Here is a 13,211-nt window from a genome sequence, read left to right as displayed (position 1 = left end):
CTGCAACTTGTTTTTACATTACCCATAACCAATCCATTAACCTACAATAAAAAAAAGACATTCTAGGAGTAAATATTCTTACTTTACTGAAGAAAAATAAAACTACGACAGCTTAACTATGAGCACAAAACATTCCTTTCTGCAAACTTGCCGTTACCTATTAACAGAAACTTGCATTGTGTGTGCCTGTGCAGATATAGGCTTAGAAATACACACCGGTAATAGAAATCAGCTCCCTTGTGATTACAAACAGATTGTTCTGTTGTCAATAAGGGTTTCTTCAGAGGCAAACCTTGATATGGCAGCAAACATCAAAAAAATGAGATACTGAGTTAACATATTAAAATATACTTTTACAAAAGGACAACCACTACCGGACCCACAGAGTGCACACAAAAGAGAAATAAAATAGTTTTTCTTTTTATTAAAAAGAGCCAATGGTTATACCAAAATATAAATTCTCTCTTGACTCATGATTTCATTTTACAATGTACAATTTCAGAGACCGGAGCGAGAAAATGTCATAAAAGAAAGACAGAAATGACAATAAGAGCTTTTTGCCCCAGATGGTATTCTACATTCACCTTCTGCAACAAGACGGTACATTTTTGGCAGTATTACAGTTTTAATGTTTATGGAATGAAGATGAAACATTAACGCAAATCAAGGCAGAAGAGGGACACATACGTAATTGTACAATTCCTGATTTATTTTTCAGCTGTTTAACTAGAAACTGTCATTATGCTGTAATTTTTGGAGGGGCTATTCCGGCCAATTCTAAGTGCATCCTTGCAGCTTGCATGGTTTTCAATAGGCTTGCCCCCTGCTGCGGCTCCTTCATACAATACACAGATGGACCCATCCTCACCAATGCGATAGGAGACTTCAAAAGGGTCAACCCAAAGAGTCAGCTCGCTGGGGAGAAGCTGGAACAGTCTCTGGTGGCTGAGCCCAATGTGACCTGCTGCCTGTCCTATCAAGGGGTCCATTTTGTGGTTAATTCTCAAGCAACGGTACCCTGATCCTTTGAAAGGGTTCTGCGGAAACCAGTGGTGTTTATAATGATCTGTTGGAAACAAAGAGAGGTGGGGGTTGCAGGGAGGGCAGGGGTTTAGGAGGAATAGGGGGAGGGACCAGATAAAGACTCGTTTAGACACATTCATTCACATAACCAGTAATTCAAGTATTGTTCACAGAAAAAAAAACTTCACATAATAAGTAATAAAACTGCCATTTTTGCATGCCCAAAGAGAGTAAACAGTGTTTTAGTTAGAAGTGCTTGGGTAACATTTAAAGAAAATAGGTACAGTATTTATACGTCAGTGAAGGATTCTCAATGCGATCTCAAGCTATTTAACTGAAATTCTAAATACATTTTGAAAGGCTCTCTCTAAAGAACAAATGTATAATCCTATATAGTTAAATACAAATTTAGTATTTGGGAAACTGCAACTGGAAATTCTCTGCAATAGTAAAATGTTTCTCATAAGAAACTAGAGTAGCTTTATAAGGGACAAATAATCCAGATAAACAAAAAAACATGACTATGGTTGTGTGATATAAATGGCTGTTTCTTAATAAACAAAAATAAATCCTCTGACCCTTGAACCAGCCTAGAACTAGACAGAATAATAATGTCCTTGATTAATGAGTCTACTGTTCCACCCTGGAAGATAAAACAAAGATGTTTGTCTGTATGTTAGGGAGGCACACAGAGCCACTGGGGCTAAACAAAACTACCATTGCTTTCTATCAGTTGTATTTTTAGTGTTAGCAAAGGTATATGTCCAGCATGTTGCCCTTAGATTGTTGTTAAACTACAACTCCCAAAACCACAACATATGGAAGAGCCACAGGGGGAAGCTGTAGTAAAACAACAGGTGGAGGGGCAACAAAATAAACATCCTACAATTAAACAATTGGTTCAATTTCGAATAAATTGTCCTTAATGTTACAAAATGTTTGAAAAGCTAAAACTCTTAATCAGAATTGTTTGGAATCAAGTAGATTCCCTTGAGCAGCTGACTGCATTGTTGTATCACATAATAATAAGCCTGTGCTGGCCATGTTTGTAGCCATTTATCTGCATGATGGTCTTTGTGCCAGTGGGCTCCTTGGCGTTGTTGCAATTGGTGCGATCAGATTGGGTCCATCTGTGTATGAGAGAGAAAGAGAGGCCAGGCTAGCCTTATCTTACCCTTCATGGCCTCCTGTAGGACCTGGCAGAAGTGCTGCAGCTGCCTCTCCTCTATGACCCCGGTTGTTTTCAGCAAACTTGTGATAAACGCAGCAGCTGTTGAGATCTCAGTCATCATTGTGGCATATAAGGTTGAATCCTCACAGCTATATAAACATCAACAGCAGCGGGTCTCTCTCTTCGATCGTATAGGCAGGACAGAATCGTAAGCGATTCCTTTGTGATCTCCGGCAGCCAGAGTCCTCAACTTTCTACCCCCGATTTTCCCGAGTGTTTCGCTGAAGGGGGGGAAGCAGGCCAGAGCTAGCCCTCTCACTCCGTCCGATGTTCAGCTGGAGCCCCTCTCGTCCTGCCAGGGGAAGGGGAGGACCTGCTTCTGGTGATGGCGTACAGGGGGTTACAAAGTCATTAAAGTGTTTGGGTTTGTTTACTCTCCTCCCCTGTCACTAGGCCACGCCCAGGCCTTAGCGTCGCGCCCGTTCTAAGTAGATTGGCTCGATCTGATCTCCTTACACCTTGTAATTAGAACACGGTTGCCATTGCGAACCTACCACTTGCCTTGGCACCAACTGCCCAGCTAACGAAGCGCCAACATTCCGGCCCGCAGCTGGTAAACAAGAAGGTGGGCGGGACCCGTGGGTAGGCGGGGCTACTGGGAAGACGCGCCTTGTATGACGCCACAGGAGGCGGCCACGCACGTCGCCACAGGTTTGGGGCAATGTATAAATAAACACGCGGAAGCGCTCGGACACGTCATGGGCTGGGAATCTGCCTAGCAACAAGTGGGAGGGGAGGGGAGGGGAGGGGGCGGAGGCCTGTGTGGGTGAATCTGCCCGGCAACAGGTGAAAAGGGTTTCATTTGGTACGTTCCGTAGTCATCTGGCGTAGGAGGAACTTTTATTAAAAGTGTGAGAGCTGAAAGATTAGCCCCCATACAATGTGGCCGCAATAACTTTCTGTAATCTACTGATTGTTATGGGCTGTGCTTTAATGTTTTCATTACGCTTCACTATCACGTGATCTGACGTTTTGGTCAAAAAGATTAGGAAATACGGTAATGGGAGAAAACCGTATATTATATAGAAGTTCATAAAAAGAATCCTTAAAATGTGCCCAAAACTCAAGTTAAATTATGGTAGCAAATTATTGCATTACAAATTGAACAACAACAAAAGGCAAAAAACACCAACCTCGAATTGTTGTAAGTTGTTTTGACCGACCTTTCTTACTGTTAAAGGGAAAATATTCCACTCTTTTTGACATGAGCTTATTCAATTGGGCCCATGTAGAAAAGGCGCATTAGCATTATCTGAATTTCCAGAAATATATATATATATTTTTATACAGACATACCTGATCCCACAGAGAGGAAACCATATCACTCTGATGAACCACTCCAAAACATCCCTTAGGCTCACAGTGTATTAAAACCCCATTAAAACCCCCAAAACATTAATTACTCTTATTTTTTCATTGTTCAATTTTTTTTTTCTACCCCATGTGGTAGTGAAAAAGTCAGTATAGAGCTACGCCTAGAACAGTGGTTTTCAGCTTTTTTTTTCTATTTTACATACACATCTCCTCATAGTACAACATTAGTTTTGGGCCTAGTTGGCTGTGTTACAGATAGAGGAGTGCAGGATTAAATCAGTTATCTTTCTTTCACTAAGAGCTAGAAGCATTGTCTGCCCAACTCCCACTTGCTACTACAACTACTGGTTTTCTATTTTTCACTACACATATCTTAACTGACTAGAGCTGCCAACTTTTTTCTGGAAAAAATCCTGACTGCCCTATTTTTTCCCTATTAATAACCTCCCATCATACCACCGCCATGGATTATTGTACATCTCAAATCTTCTTCCTTTTTAGATTGTAAGCTCTCGGGAGCAGAGTCCTCCCCCTGTTGTCTCCTATAATGTGCAATTGTAACTGTGCATCGATTTCGGTGAAATGATTGTCTGTATTTGAACTGTTATATCTTGTACTTGTATGCCTATACTCTGAAGTGCTGCCAGAGACAAAGGGGATACACAAATAAAATAAAAAAAAATCTAAAACTGACAGAATATTGGAGGAATTTTAGGGCTCTTAGTTGAGAAGGCATAAGAATCAGGGTGGAGTATCTATTAGAATAATATGAGGATAGGACTACAAGAAATATCCAAATATAGCATGCGGTTTGTAGCAGATACGGTATTGTATACTACATTGTATGTTAAAGAGATAAATGCATTGCTGTGTATTAACTGAAGTTGCCACAGGTGGGTATAAAGTCATTATTTTATGTTTTCACTCCTTCAATGCCACTAAATCTAGCCCAGTCTTCTCAAGCAACAGCTGGCAGACAAAACAGTCGGGAAGGCATCACATGCATTGTATGTGACTCACACAGGGTCATTCTCACAGCCCACCCCATTACTCACAGTGATGCCTAAACATCCAATGGCTTGGCATTTGACTGCTGAATGGATTTTGTGGGGGAGGGCGAGGATCTGTTTACATATGAAAACCGTATTCCTAGAGGTGTCCGATTTCTACTGTGAAAGCAAAAGACTGCCCTTGGAAACAGTGACAGCAATTATTTATTTATTTCAATTATTAATAAAATAGTAATAGAAATGTAAATCATTCTTATGTGTGTATATATATATATATATATATTTATTTATATATTAAAAACGGCTGTTCATGCGTTTTTAATACGCCTTGTCTTTCAGAAAGCCCAACTAAACCCACCAGATCAAAAAAAGGTTAAACAAATCCTCTGCACTTAAAATGACATTAAGGAGGGTGATCATGTCTCCATCTAAAAATATTTGAGGGTTAATCTCTTCATTTTTCTGGATTTCCAGTGCAATATTTACTTGTAAATTAAATGTACATCTCATATACACTGATATCTTACTATAAAATAAAAACAGTTTCAGAATGAGGGCATATTTACATATTTAAATATCCCCCAGAATTCTAGCATAATCACAGAGGTCCTAAAATAGCATGCACTGCAACTTGCCCACAATTTACCATTACTAGAAGAAAGTCAGAGTTGGTAAATCATCAAATGTGTGCATAAATACAAAAAAAAAAAAGCACAATAAAAAGTTACAAAAAAAAAAAGTGTGCACAAATTGTGTAACTGCTAGTCTGCTAATTTACAGGGTATTAATAAGGTGTTAGCAAGTAATTCATTAGGTGTAAAGGTGGCCATACACAAGCCAATAAAAGCTGCCATGTCAGCAGCTTATTTGCCCATGTATGGGGGTCCTTACCGACTGATATCTGGCTGAAAATCAGCCAGAAATTGATTGGGTGGGTTGAAGAGATCCTGTCAGGGCAGGGACTGCACGTTGATGCAGTTCTCGCCTCGATGGCCTTCTTGTACTGCTTGTTGATCAGTGCGATATTTCCCATTAACAAGTGGATCTTCACATGTATGGCCAGGTTTAGTCCGTTGTGTGTGTGTAGGTATCCTGGAAGTTAAGCTTTTCAGATAAAGAGAAATAGATTTTACTTTGTTTTGGCTTGTCTCTGATCCTGAGTGTAAATTTAGACTGCCTGCCTGAAACAGGACCTCTGTTTGCTAGAAAGGAAATATAAGAAAAGTAAACATTTTTCCAAATCCATACTACCTTACATAATATTGAACATTGTTCACTACCACATGTAATAATTATATTTGTTTTTAGGCAAAAGTAAATACTGTCTCTTGACAGAACCCTTTAAAAGTTGTGAAACCTGTTCCTTTTTATGGGGGCTGGTCACACACAAAGCAATGCTACATATCCCCAGCAGCTGTAAGAGAGGTTTCCTCTGTTCCTTGGGGCATGTAATCATGGGCGCTGAACAATCAAAACCTGTGTTTTGCTGAAAACAAACTTGGTCAAAAGCATATAAAGTATGTATTTTCTCAGAATGTGCCTGGTAAATGTTTACAGACACAACATACTTTCACGTGTGCTTAAGTGTATACATGTGTATGTTTTTGTTGTTGACGTGGAAAACATCAATCACAGTTTCCATAGACATGGACAATGGAATTACAGGGTTATAAAAGTCCACCATAAGTATATATAACTCAGGGGAACAAGAGTAAATGTAAAGGCTCTTTGGAAGCTGGATTACCCAGAGGAAATTAATGCAAGTAAGGTGAGAACATATAAACTTCATGCTGAAATAGTACCCAGGTCTGAATTGAACCCAGGACCCCAGCCAAGGCAGCAGTGGTAGTTGCATTGCCATGATGAGGTCCAGGCGTGTACAAGCTTAATGTAACCTGCATTGCCATTCTGCTACCCATTGCTGTACAGCTAATATGAATGGGAATATGCAATGCACATAAATAGCAGAGCAGACACTGACATGGACAGATTAGTTTGCTAAACCAAATGAGCCTGATAAAAAAAACAAGCCAGACACATAGACAAGACAGGTATTAACAGAATAATCCTCATGACAGTCTAAAATCAAGGTTACAAAATAACACAGTACATAGTAAAACTGAAATGAAATTTCATATTAAAGGGGTAAGTCACCTTTAAATTAACTTTAAGTATGTCATAAAATTGCCAATTCATAGCAAATTTTCGATTGGACTTAATTTTTTTTTCTAGTTTTTCCAATGATTTGCCTTTATTTTTCTGACTCTTTCCAGCTTTACAATGGAGGGCACTGACCCCAGCACATAAATAGTTGCTACAGTTTTATTGTTGTCATTTTTTTATGACTTATCTTTTTATTTAAACCCTCTCCTATTCATATTAGTCCCTTATTTAAACCACTGCCTGGTTGCTCTGATAATCTGGACCCTAGCAACCAGGTAGCTGCTGAAATTCCAATCTGGAGAGCAACTGAAAAAAAGTTACATGAATCGAGAAACAACAAATAAATAATGAAGACCAACATTAAATTGTTTACTCTCTAAATCATTCTGAAACTTCAATGAAAGGTAAACAACCAATTTAAACTGTTTTTTAAAGAGGTGGTATACTAAAAGTATAGGAAAACCTCCCCCTATAAATTGTGCTTCTTCTTTATTTTGCCCACAAAGAAGACTGAAGATGTTGTACCGTTAGTAGGGAAGATCTGCGCTTCCAAAGATGCCCCCAACAGCCCCCCATCTTCTTTTCTGCTGATTCCCTGCACATGCTCTGTGCTGCTGGCACATAAGGTGGCCACACACGTGGCGGTCTGACGATGTTTGTCGCACGAAACATCGTAAGATTCGCCACACACCGTTCAGGGCTGAAACAGCAGATAAGGAGGTAGAAACAATAGGATTTCTACCTTCTTCTGCCGATTCCGCCCCGAAGACAGATTTTGGTCAGGCGCCTTCTATGGCGCCCGATCAAATTTTCTAACCTGGCCGATCGGCGAGTCGACCGATTTCAGCAGCTTCCTGCGATATCGGTCGACTCGCCGACATGCCATACACGCACCGAATATCGTACGAAACAAGGTTTAGTACGATATTATCGGTGCGTGTATGGCCAGCTTTACTGAGCTTAGGGACAGGCACATAATATATTGTATATATAGAATATAAATATCGATATATGGCAGATGAGCAATTATTCAGATTCACATTACATAGGAGCTCTAAACCCAGTGCATTTAGCATCTGAATTTAATAATCAGCCCTGTAACATCAGCTTATATTACAGGCCAACCTTAGGATTTAGTTCTCCTTTAAGTAGTGTGCTCTCACTAGAACAGAATGACAGCATGCCTATAAATCAGGTGGAATGGAAAGGACAAGTAGGACTTAATAGGCAGAATATGAGTATGTTATCAATTACAAAATACCTCATATTTTAGCATATTTATAGCTATGCAATATACATGAGGAGACCACAGTGACTAAAATCCCCTATGTGCTGTGAGCATCTATGCTGCTGGCACCATGTTGTACCTTCACAATTGCAAGATGAGATTCTTACATCTGGCCACACAATGTTACACATGAAGTGAGGTCTATGCATGTAAGGAAATGTGCAAATAATATTAATACTGTTATTAAAATTATGCAAATGTGATTTGATTGTTGTGTAAACTGGCACAGTGAAACATATATCTGTCGCCAGTATAGTGCATAAGGTGTTTCCATTTTAGCATTATTTCCTTTTTTAACATATCTTTACTGTAAATGCAAACAAGCAAATACATGCAGCCCACATTTTCCCTTTTGTGGTACTTCAAATACATTTTCTGATATGCGGCTTTTCACAACAATGAAATTATCTGTACATGTATAGTGCTCTGCCAATCCCAACCAATGACTTCAGAAGAACTATTGGACAGCAACCCAGGGTGGAAAGCCTGTAACACAGCATTATGGATGCCCTGGGGATGGGCACAAATACATGAATTATATTAAGACATGTTACCCCGGATGCAAACCTAGAGTACTTTTAAAAAGGTGCTTAGTAGCAGGTCCATATTCCAGTAAATGAGGTCAGAATGCCCCCACAGGTTCGCTGTTGGCCCTTGGTAGTCATGTTAGTGGAGAATCCATGGTGCTACAGTCCAACACTGGGTGTGAATACCATCTCAAGTTCTATGTGCCGTTTTCTTTGAATGCAGATGTACAGTATCATAAACAGAAAGCTCTGCAAAAGGTCTGTTAAAAAATAAGGAATTTTGGAATAAGGGCAGTGACACACGGGGAGATTAGTCGTGTTGTCGTGGGCGACTAATCTCCCAGCAATGCAATCCCGTGACCCGTGTACCCCTGCCCTAAAGCAACTGTAAATGTATGTAGTAAGCAAGTGGTTACTACAGTCTTTGTAAATGTTTTGCACCCATAGTCTGTGCTCATAACAAAGCCACACTGAGTTAAGAGAAAAACAAACACTGGATAAGCCACTGCATAGTACAATGTGTGCATTGCCTGCTCCATTTGAGGATGGAAATCAGGCTGACAATCAATGCATGTTGTTCATACTGAACATCCGTCCTGTTCTCTGATGTATGACACAAAAAACTAACGGAGAATTCTGCACTGAAGACATGCTTAGTAAATGCCTTCACACCTGTTTGTGTGCTTTACAACCACAGACTTCCCTTTCTCGCTCAGACCTAGCACAAACTGTACCTTGTATTCAAGCTAAAACTGCTACAGGACAAAAAAAATAAAAGGTTCTATTCATAGAGCCAGGCTCTGGGGAATAGCGTGAAGAACACTCCACCTCTGTTACAAACAAAATAAAGCTTCCTTTTCTACTGCTGATTAGTTTTATATATGGGGAAAAGACCATAGGTATGCAAGACACATAGGGAAAATGATTTGTGTAAGGATCTTACTTATCCCATGCAGCTCTGACACAAGGGAATGTGAGTGTGGTGTTAGTAGCCACAACTGACTTGCAGCAAGTGAATCAGGAGGCTTAAGGCATTATTAATATTGTTGCGCTATTTTAGCAGCAAATATTTGCAAATAATGTGCATTGTAACTTGCATGGATGCTAATTTGTCTGCACTAGTGCACCTGGCTCAAGTTGCAGTGGCCGTAACTAAGGCTAATGCCAGACGAGACGTAGGGCGGATATTTTCAGCAAGCGGAAAAGCGCTTGCTGAATATACCGCCCTACACCTCCTACATGTGCCTGCACCCCAATGAATGAGATAATGCTCGGGTGCAGGCACATGTAACGAAATACGCATAAAAAGTCTCGCGTTTTTATGCGTATTTCAGCTACATGTGCCTGCACCCGAGAATATTCCATTCATTCGGGTGCAGGCACATGTAGGAGGCATAGGGCGGTATTTTCAGCAAGCCCTTTTCCACTTCCTGAAAATATCCGCCCTACGTCTCGTCTGGCATTAGCCTTAGCACACACCCAAAATAACATTGGAATTCTAGGAAAAAACCCTGGATATGCACAATTTAGAATGCAATATAACCCTATAATATAGCACCTACCTCATATGTGTAAAAGCTAAACTACCATTAATGGCATGTTTAAATGTTATGACTAAAACCTTATTAATGGTTTTTAAGGGCATTTTCATTTTTTTTTTTAACAAAAAAAAAAACAAAAACAAAAAACAAAAACATGTAATATGTTGTTAGGACCTTTTAGTTGATTCAAAAGAAGCATATTTTTGTTCAAACATTTATCTATTTCACCTGAATATATAATTTCCTACACAAATCAATGTTTGGCGCTATTCTGTTGCAGCAACAAAGAAACAGCATACCCCCTATTTTAATCAGTTGCAAGGTTTCTACAGTATATTCATTTTGTGAACAAATTCATCTTCTTTAATAAGAAGAGTAGAAACTACTCCCTAATCACCCCCAAAATAGCTATAGATCATATAGTGAGGGGAGCATTAACAGTTGATTTCTAGTCAAATATTCATAGAAATTCATCTTTGTGGGCTGGTCAGTTTTAAAATCCATGTACAACTCATGGCTCAGAGGGCAACTCCATTCACAGTCAATGCACTTTCCCGACAAGCAAATATCAGTTGAAAGTTAACAATTTTTAGGGATAATAGACCCCAGGGCTTTCAACAAAATATGTATTAAATTATATTTATCAAAAAATAAATCGCTCCAATTGCCATAAAGGATGCATGTTGCTGCTTTGAAATGTATACGGCCATATATAGGGTTTACCACCTGGCTGGTATTTACTGGCCCGGCAAGTAAAAATGCTTGATGACAATATTATTAAGAAGGCAAAATCAAAAAACTATAGGAAGGCGGTTTTTTTTTTTTTTACAAAAAAAGATAGCAACCGTAGCCATATCCTAGTCATCTTAGCATCTAATGGCTCCACATAAAACACTGTGAAAGTCTCAGTTTTTCGCTAATATCTTGTTCCAAAAAACATTACCTTTAAGCCCCACCAATTATAAAATTTGCATCACTGAACAGTGGAATCTTCGAGCATTACTACTACTGGATCCAATGTGCATACATCCACGAAACCAATTGACACAGAGTCTCAATATATAAGACCCCTAACAGAACAAAGACACATTCTAACAAATTAAAATGGGTAATTATGACTTTCTACTCCAAACTAGCAAACTGAAAAGCTGCAGGAATAAACTGCAATAAAATCACAAAAATCAATTACAATTAGGTAAATCAATGAAATAACAAAATAACTGATAAACAGCGTGGTTAGCGGTCAGAATACTTGATCCAATAGCCACGCTGTAAAAATAAACATTTTTTAGGGGAAAAACCAAGAGGCAAAATGATAAAATAAAGAACTAAATAAAATAAAAAAAAGCTTTAAAAGGTATGTTTATATTTGTGTATGCATGTATGTACAGCTCCAAGGGCACTGGCACATGGGGAGATTAGTCGCCCGCGACAAAACTCCCTGTTCGCGGGCGACTAATCTCCCCGGATTGCCATCCCACTGGCGAAAATGTAAATCGCTGGTGGGATGGCATACGCGGCGGCGCGATTTCAGTGAAATCACACAAGTTGCGTCGAGAGGAAACTTGCGCGATATGAGGTGTGTAAATGTGTGTATATGTGCATGTGAGTACAAAAAGGAAAAAAAAAAAAGCTTACTTTAGTAAAATGTGTTGTGTGTGTGTGTGTAAGTGCATGTATGCGTGTGTAAATGTGTAAAGAAAGGAAACTTACCATCTCTGCACGCAGGAGGGTCCCAGTATCACAGAGCCTACGCTGCAGGAAGTGTGTGGGCAGGCTCTGGATGTCAGGTCCTGTGACAATCAGGTAAGAAGTCTGCCTGTGCTATAAACGCATCAAAGGACCGACATGGATGCTCCCATGGCTCGTTGCCTAGGGGGTTGTGGGCCCATCTGACTCACTGCATGCTGGCAAAAGCCACTAGTGCAGCGAGGAAGCCCTTTAATGCGAAGCATGACACAAGCATTTTTCTGCCAGTATGTAGTACCCACGTGCTAGGCAGGTAAAGGGTTAAAACATTGTACCCACAATAAAACACATACCTTGGAGGCACACACAGACTGACCCAACCTATCCCCCATTCCTGAGATACGAAAGGTCTATCGCCCCCCCCTGCCCTAACCTGACCCCCAAAGACAGAAGCATACCTGGGGGTGACACATGCTGCCTCACTTTCCCACAGTCAGGTATACAAACACTGCAAGGCATACACACAACTATGAATCATAAATAATGCTTTACTTACACACCTCCAACCCCCCTCCATCCATAACTAAAGACCTCACCTGCTGCCTATACCCACTCAGATAGATATGTCAGTTTCCCTACATATTGCTCTAGAGCAGGTGTGGCCAAAACGTTGATCGCGGTCCACCAGTCGATCCCCCGTGGATTTCTGGAGGGCCGCGTCTAAGCCGGGAAATGCGGAAGTGCAGCGCGTTTATTGGGTATGCGCACGCCGTGTTGCATACATACGTACATACGTGGGGAGGAGCAAAGTAGATCGCCGGGGGAAAAAGTCTGGGCACCCCTGCTCTAGAGTCAAATGCCCACCAGAACCATAACCCTAGGCAGTCTAATCTCACCACACACTGTGCCTCCCACACTAGGACATCTAAATACTTATGCACCCCCATAATTATCCAACACAGCAAAAACATCAGCACACTCAAACTCTTCCCCATACCTCAACATATGCAGCACATACACCTCACTTAACCTGAAAATATCACAAAAAAAGTCAACACTAAAGTCAACACAAACACACACCTCAAAACTCATCTGCACTCTTAACAAAACACCCCATATATAAGCAGGCTCCAATAACCCCCTTTACACAGACCAGCAAATGTGTAACAGATCCGCAGTCACCACTGAACCGCAAGTGCCCCAGTATAAAGGCAAGATCTGAATAAACTCCTACATCTAATCCTATCCCAACAAAGGGGGCAAACACAAAGTGCTACCCAGCGCAACCCAATACTGTACCACTGAGGCCCGCACTCCCGTACGTACCGATATATATATATATATGTGTGTGTGTGTATATGTGTGTATAGAGCCATTTGAAGAAGGCGCCGAATGTCACGTGTTGGGGGCGTCCCCCTGACGCTC

At 40.4% G+C, this 13,211-nt stretch overlaps 1 protein-coding gene across 1 annotated transcript; it reads right to left on the bottom strand.

The window, feature by feature from the left end:
* Positions 1–404: 404 nt before the first annotated feature.
* Positions 405–2,378, bottom strand: MGC75753 (Novel protein of BTG family). The gene is made up of 2 exons (NM_203561.1): positions 2,198–2,378; positions 405–1,066 (listed from the first exon to the last, which is right to left on the bottom strand). Exons 1-2 carry the CDS (start codon positions 2,313–2,315, stop codon positions 723–725), a joined length of 462 nt encoding a protein of 153 aa, NP_988892.1. The 5' UTR covers positions 2,316–2,378; the 3' UTR covers positions 405–722.
* Between the last annotated feature and the right edge of the window lie 10,833 nt (positions 2,379–13,211).

This window comes from Xenopus tropicalis, chromosome 4, assembly GCF_000004195.4.
Source record: "Xenopus tropicalis strain Nigerian chromosome 4, UCB_Xtro_10.0, whole genome shotgun sequence".
NCBI classification, from domain to species: domain Eukaryota; kingdom Metazoa; phylum Chordata; class Amphibia; order Anura; family Pipidae; genus Xenopus; species Xenopus tropicalis.
The sequence above is the reverse complement of the archived record's forward strand: the minus strand, read 5'-3'. Positions and strand labels throughout refer to the sequence as shown.

Bases quoted from the DNA above. Each gene is read 5' to 3' on its own strand.
- MGC75753 (NM_203561.1), bottom strand. From the start codon at position 2,315: ATGATGACTGAGATCTCAACAGCTGCTGCGTTTATCACAAGTTTGCTG. The intron at 1,067-2,197 runs GTAAGATAAGGC...TGTTTCCAACAG, and splicing joins CCTACAGGAGGCCATGAAGG to ATCATTATAAACACCACTGG.